The sequence below is a fragment of the Haliotis rubra genome, unplaced genomic scaffold, assembly GCF_003918875.1.
Source record: "Haliotis rubra isolate DU_JTF1 unplaced genomic scaffold, ASM391887v1 Scf24, whole genome shotgun sequence".
NCBI classification, from domain to species: Eukaryota; Metazoa; Mollusca; class Gastropoda; order Lepetellida; family Haliotidae; genus Haliotis; species Haliotis rubra.
The window spans coordinates 3916152-3923730 of NW_025766447.1; the positions used below are offsets into that span (position 1 = coordinate 3916152).

At 35.3% G+C, this 7579-nt stretch overlaps 1 protein-coding gene across 3 annotated transcripts in view; it reads right to left on the reverse strand.

The window, feature by feature from the left end:
* Positions 1–7579, reverse strand: part of LOC124278658 (stAR-related lipid transfer protein 3-like) — a 68356-nt gene that overhangs the window by 46411 nt on the left and 14366 nt on the right. For 2 of the 3 annotated variants that reach the window (XM_046714429.1, XM_046714430.1), the window contains exon 2: positions 7447–7547. In XM_046714429.1, coding sequence (XP_046570385.1) covers positions 7447–7547 — 101 coding nt within the window. Of the gene's footprint in view, positions 1–2597; positions 2618–7446; positions 7548–7579 lie in introns of those variants that run through there. The other variant, XM_046714431.1, reaches the window with a different exon arrangement.

Here is a 7579-nt window from a genome sequence, read left to right on the forward strand (position 1 = left end):
GTTATGTGTATACGTTGATCTGCTTGTGTGCTCTGGCTTGTTTACACTAACATCATCCTTGTTCCCATAAACAGGTTTAGGATACTGACAAAAAAAATAACCTTGCACAGTACATGTCAACATAAGGAGTAACGACAACCAATGCTTAGAATTGCACAGTTACCATCAGATGTAGGTCGCTGTGACTCGTGCGAGTAGCTGGAAAATTGCTGATGCTGTGTAGAGCATCATTCATTCATTCATTCATTCATTCATTCATTCATTCATTCATTCATTCATTCATTCATTCATTCATTCATTCATTCATTCATTCATTCATTCATTCATTCATTCATTCATTCATTCATTCATTCATTCATCGATTGACACCATGAGCATCAATATATGTAATTGGGATACAATGACATGAGTCAACCAAGTCAGCTAGCCTGACCCCCAATTATGTTAGACACCTCTTACAACAAGCATGGGTTGCTGAAGACCAATTATAAATTCGGTGTTCACGGCTTCACATGTTCACATCAAGGAGATGACCAATTTTCAAACAGAAACTGCTATGGAAAATGATGCTATATATCATCCTTATTACATTTATGAAATCAAACAGGATTTGAAAATATTACAAAGATTGATTTGTGAGTTTCCCCATGTTCTCCTACAGTCAGGGTGTCAGACAATGATACACAGCGGACTGCTTCTGGAAAGTGGGGAAGAATTTGAGGACATTTTACCTGGTTTACAATTACCTGGTTTACAATTACCTGGTTTATTACCTGGTTTACAATTACCTGGTTTACAATGTTAATATTGTCTGTGGGTTTCAGGCTCGACTAAATTTAGATCAGGTGTTAAGACATGAATGACTATCGATTTTGGCTCCTATAATGTGGAATGTTATGATGTGTCATTTTATACCATTTCAATGATTTATTCGTATGTCTTGCCCAGCTGGAAGATTGCTGAGTGCAGAATTAGATAACAAACACATACTTACAACCACACTGATACTAACACCAAATTTGTACTATAGTCCATCTGGCTCAAAAACGGACCGATGAATTGCAATCTAACTCAAAAACTAATAAACATATAATACCAATGAAGTGAGTGAGTGAGTTTAGTTTTACGCTGCAATATTCCAGCTATATGGCGGCGGTCTGTACATAAACAAGTCTGGACCAGACAATCCAGTGATCAACAGCATGAGCATCATTCTGCGCAATTGGAAACCGATGACATGTGTCAACCAAGTCAGCGAGCCTGACCACCCGATCCTGTTAGTCGCCTCTTACAACAAGCATAGTCACCTTTTGTGGCAAACATGGGTTGCTGAAGACCTATTCTACCCCAGATCTTCACGGGTTTAATACTCAATGAAACATTGACCATAACCAAAACATCGGACCAACTCTATGAGTTTTTTGCAGAACCTATGTCCTAAAAATAACAAAGTTGTTTAACAAACTATCTTTAAAATATTTATACAGTTCAATATTTGTTACAAGGGAGGAGTGCAAAGAGAGGAACAGCCAGGTGTGCGAGAAAGGATGGAGACGACACAGCACAAATAAATGAATCAATAACTTTGTCGGCACATGTGCACGTGCCTGGTATACACATGGCTGTTCCTCTCTTTTGCACTCCTCCCTCATAACAAATAGTGATCTGTGTCAAGATTTTATTGATAGTTTGTTTAATAACCTTTTTTATTTTTATTATTTGTTTAGTAGTTTTCGAGTTAGATTGCAATTCATTGGTCTGCTTTTGAGCCAAACAGACTATAGTAAACCTAAATATCAACCACAACAATGTACCATAAACACAACAGGCTTATTTACCAAAACAAGGTGATACTTATCAGAACCATACACATCAAATGTGTTTGAGGGTTTGAGTAAATATACAGTTTTAATAACAGTTGCTAGGAAACCAATGATGAACTATTGTTTTCTGTAAACAAAAATGTTCTGTTATGTTTAATTTTGTTTTGGTAGTCAGAGTGTGCAATTACACTGAATACAGTAAATGTGCTGCAGTAAGAAGGGTAGTTGGATTTGATACCAATGAGAAGACTTTTTCCAGTTAAAACCACTCCATAAGAGTTGGCTGAGGGGAAAAGCCCAACTTACCACTTGACACTTTCATATGATTTCAATGAATAGGACTCCCTGGTCATACCAGCAACGCAGGAAAGATTTGAAACTCATTTCCCAGTTTTTGAGGAAATTAATTTCAGATCTATTTTCTATTTTAACAATGCACACCACATCATTGTGTCAAACAAGGAAGTCTAAACGTGACCTGTCAGTGTGTCACCAGCATGTGCTTGTTATTCTCACAATACTTCACTATTGTTTGTCATGTGTAATGTATATCTAAAAAGTGGGTCGACATGAACCATGTTTGCAGATATCTGCAGGGCAACAGTTACCCCATGGTGTATTTGCTCATATGTTATCATTTATCAGATAGTCAGTATACTGCTATCCCCTTCTAAGGTCCAGTCTATTGGATATTCTCTAATTCATCAGCAGACGTTATTCAAATATTTCTGCTTTAAATCCTGTCTCAGGTAACAGTTTAAACTTCTAACTTACTTCTGTTCAGGTGCTCATTTTCAGGCCTGAGTGAGTCATCCGTCACATAAGCTCTCAACACTGATTCAGGTCTCACTTATAAACAGGGAGACAGGGTCATTTTTTGTATTATCCACTGCTGTGGAGTTTATAGGTGATAGTGAATAGGTGATGTCTGCATAAGATCAGCAAATCAGCAAGATAATCAGGGATGCACGCTAGGAAAGGGTACATTTCCAAACTTTGCCAGGTATATGTTAATCCAAGCAAATCCAAGTGAATAGCGTGAAGGTGATATATTTTGAATAATAACTACCACGCCTATCTGAGGCTAGCTGGTTGGGTGACCCTTGAAAACATCTCTGACTTCTCACCTCAGTCTATCAAGTCGGCTGTAAACTATGTTATCATACTGAATGTGTTGTACCAGTCTGGCATTGGTTTTGACTGCTGTTTGTGTGCATGGATGTGATACTCTGATCCTTGGGCCAGGTATGTTCTGAAGGGGACCCATCTACAACTGGATTACCCACACCTATGATTACGGTAGCTTTGTGACATATTGTTTAATAGAAATACAACATTACAAGTTGCTGGGTTTTTTGACACTATGCACACATTCCTTTTTCCTTTCATATGTTCAAATAATGAAAACGGTGAAGTCAGCTTCAATGTGACAGTAATTGCCAAGGTTCATGTAACTATAAATCCCAATCAGACATTTTGTGCCCAATTCCTGTGATTTGCAGCAGGTGAGTCGGGAAATAGGGAGTCAGGTATTCGAGAAATAAATTTATAATTAGTCCATCCCTACTGATTTGCTCAGCTAGAAGTTTCACATCTTCACACACATTTTTTAAGTAAATATGCATATTGTGACCTATGTATCACAATATGTATCGCATCACGACTTTGCTGTTTTTGTTCATCTCTATCTCTTAGTCAAGCTAAGAGAAATCGCCTTGAAAAAGTATAAACACGTAAATGGAAACAAGCTGTGATGAACAAAATCATATATGTTTACTAACATCTCACAACACTTCACGGTAGGAGACTACAAGGAAACAGTTTGAGACATTATCTAATATTATTAGTCTAATCACTGGAAACTGTTCTTGCCCTATTGAACCCTTACACAGTCACTATATCTTCATTAATCTGTGGAACCCTTACACAGTCACTATATCTTCATTAATCTGTGGAACCCTTACACAGTCACTATATCTTCATTAATCTGTGGAACCCTTACACAGTCACTATATCTTCATTAATCTGTGGAACCCTTACACAGTCACTATATCTTCATTAATCTGTGTATCATTAAATCTGTCATTTTGAACCCTTACACAGTCACTATATCTTCATTAATCTGTGTATCATTAAATCTATCATTAAATCTGTCATTTTGAACCCTTACACAGTCACTATATCTTCATTAATCTGTGTATCATTAAATCTATCATTAAATCTGTCATTTGAACCCTTACACAGTCACTATATCTTCATTAATCTGTGTATCATTAAATCTATCATTAAATCTGTCATTTTGAACCCTTACACAGTCACTATATCTTCATTAATCTGTGTATCATTAAATCTATCATTAAATCTGTCATTTTGAACCCTTACACAGTCACTATATCTTCATTAATCTGTGTATCATTAAATCTATCATTAAATCTGTCATTTTGAACCCTTACACAGTCACTATATCTTCATTAATCTGTGTATCATTAAATCTATCATTAAATCTGTCATTTTGAACCCTTACACAGTCACTATATCTTCATTAATCTGTGTATCATTAAATCTATCATTAAATCTGTCATTTTGAACCCTTACACAGTCACTATATCTTCATTAATCTGTGTATCATTAAATCTATCATTAAATCTGTCATTTTGAACCCTTACACAGTCACTATATCTTCATTAATCTGTGTATCATTAAATCTATCATTAAATCTGTCATTTTGAACCCTTACACAGTCACTATATCTTCATTAATCTGTGTATCATTAAATCTATCATTAAATCTGTCATTTTGAACCCTTACACAGTCACTATATCTTCATTAATCTGTGTATCATTAAATCTATCATTAAATCTGTCATTTTGAACCCTTACACAGTCACTATATCTTCATTAATCTGTGTATCATTAAATCTATCATTAAATCTGTCATTTTGAACCCTTACACAGTCACTATATCTTCATTAATCTGTGTATCATTAAATCTATCATTAAATCTGTCATTTTGAACCCTTACACAGTCACTATATCTTCATTAATCTGTGTATCATTAAATCTATCATTAAATCTGTCATTTTGAACCCTTACACAGTCACTATATCTTCATTAATCTGTGTATCATTAAATCTATCATTAAATCTGTCATTTTGAACCCTTACACAGTCACTATATCTTCATTAATCTGTGTATCATTAAATCTATCATTAAATCTATCATTTTGAACCCTTACACAGTCACTATATCTTCATTAATCTGTGTATCATTAAATCTATCATTAAATCTGTCATTTTGAACCCTTACACAGTCACTATATCTTCATTAATCTGTGTATCATTAAATCTATCATTAAATCTGTCATTTTGAACCCTTACACAGTCACTATATCTTCATTAATCTGTGTATCATTAAATCTATCATTAAATCTGTCATTTTGAACCCTTACACAGTCACTATATCTTCATTAATCTGTGTATCATTAAATCTGTCATTTTAAATCTGTCATTTTGAACCCTTACACAGTCACTATATCTTCATTAATCTGTGTATCATTCATTAAATCTGTCATTTTGAACCCTTACACAGTCATCTTATTAATCTATCATTAAATCTGTCATTTTGAACCATTAAATCAGTCACTATATCTTCATTAATCTGTGTATCATTAAATCTATCATTAAATCTGTCATTTTGAACCCTTACACAGTCACTATATCTTCATTAATCTGTGTATCATTAAATCTATCATTAAATCTGTCATTTTGAACCCTTACACAGTCACTATATCTTCATTAATCTGTGTATCATTAAATCTATCATTAAATCTGTCATTTTGAACCCTTACACAGTCACTATATCTTCATTAATCTGTGTATCATTAAATCTATCATTAAATCTGTCATTTTGAACCCTTACACAGTCACTATATCTTCATTAATCTGTGTATCATTAAATCTATCATTTTGAACCCTTACACAGTCACTATATCTTCATTAATCTGTGTATCATTAAATCTATCATTAAATCTGTCATTTTGAACCCTTACACAGTCACTATATCTTCATTAATCTGTGTATCATTAAATCTATCATTAAATCTGTCATTTTGAACCCTTACACAGTCACTATATCTTCATTAATCTGTGTATCATTAAATCTGTCATTTTGAACCCTATCATTAAATCTTCATTAATCTGTGTATCATTAAATCTATCATTAAATTGAACCCTTACACAGTCACTATATCTTCATTAATCTGTGTATCATTAAAAATCTATCATTGAAATCTGCCATAATCTTGAACCCTCTACACAGTCACTATATCTTCATTAATCTGTGTATCATTAAATCTATCCATTTTGAACCCTTACACAGTCACTATATCTTCATTAATCTGTGTATCATTAAATCTGCCACTTTGAACCCTTACACAGTCACTACATCTTCATTAATCTGTGGATCATTAAATCTGTCATTTAAGTGCTTCAGATAATCAGACGGAAGAAATTCCTGAGGAAACAAAAAACGTCTGTCCAATATGAGTCCCTGAGCAATACATTTCTGATGCAACAAGTGTACTTTGACCATCATGGTTGTGGGTCACCGTGCCCTTACTTCACATCAAACGACATGAGACTGGATTTCACATCACATACAGCGAGGTGCATGCATAAGTCTGTGTGGCTGCTTGCTGGACTTGCGCTGGTTTTATAGGGCAAGCCCACTGAGATACTATACAGTTAATGGGTTGGTGGGGGTAGCCTAGTGGTTAAAGCATTCGGCCATCACGCCAAAGATCCAGGTTCGATTCCCCACAGGGGGAAAATGTGTGAAGCCCATGTCTGGTTTCCCCCACCGTGATATTGCTAGAATATTGCTCAAAGCGGCGTAAAACCATACTCACTCACTATACAGTTACAGATGCCCAGTCTAAGAACTGTTTTTTAACAATGAACATGGCATGGGATAATACAAATTCTAATTGTCTTATAATGAGAGGTACTTTAACATTGCTTTCATTAACATGATGGGAATCAAAGTAATAATGTCATTTCCTCATTACATCCTCTGCCATGTTTGAAAAGTGGAAAATATTATAAAATATAATATCCTGACATCATGAATCTTTCACGTTGCAAAATTCAATTTGGGAGTTTACAGATATTGGGGACATTTCAAGTAGATTGAGGATAAGATATATTTACCTGGATTATAGTGGTACAGCCCATCCTAGTGACAAGCCATATATACCTGGATTATAGTGGTACAGCCCATTTTAGTGACAAGCCATATATACCTGGATTATAGTGGTACAGCCCATCCTAGTGACAAGCCATATATACCTGGATTATAGTGGTACAGCCCATCCTAGTGACAAGCCATATATACCTGGATTATAGTGGTACAGCCCATCCTAGTGACAAGCCAATTATACCTGGATTGTTGTGGTACAATCTTCCTAATGACATGTTATATTTACCTGGATTGTTATGGCACAACCTGTGCTATCCTAGTGACAAGCTACATTTACCTGGATTTTTTGTGGTACAATCTTCCTTATGACATGTTATAAATACCCGGATTATTGTGGCACAACCTGTCCAAGTGAAAATCTACATTTACCTGGTTTGCTCTGGTATGGAGCCGCCTGGGTACAGAGCCTGCCCTGCCTGTTTAGCAGCCCAGTCCCGTGTCCGACCGACTCGTATAAGATCACCTTCAGTCTGAAACAGGATGTAGACAGGGTCAACTGAAG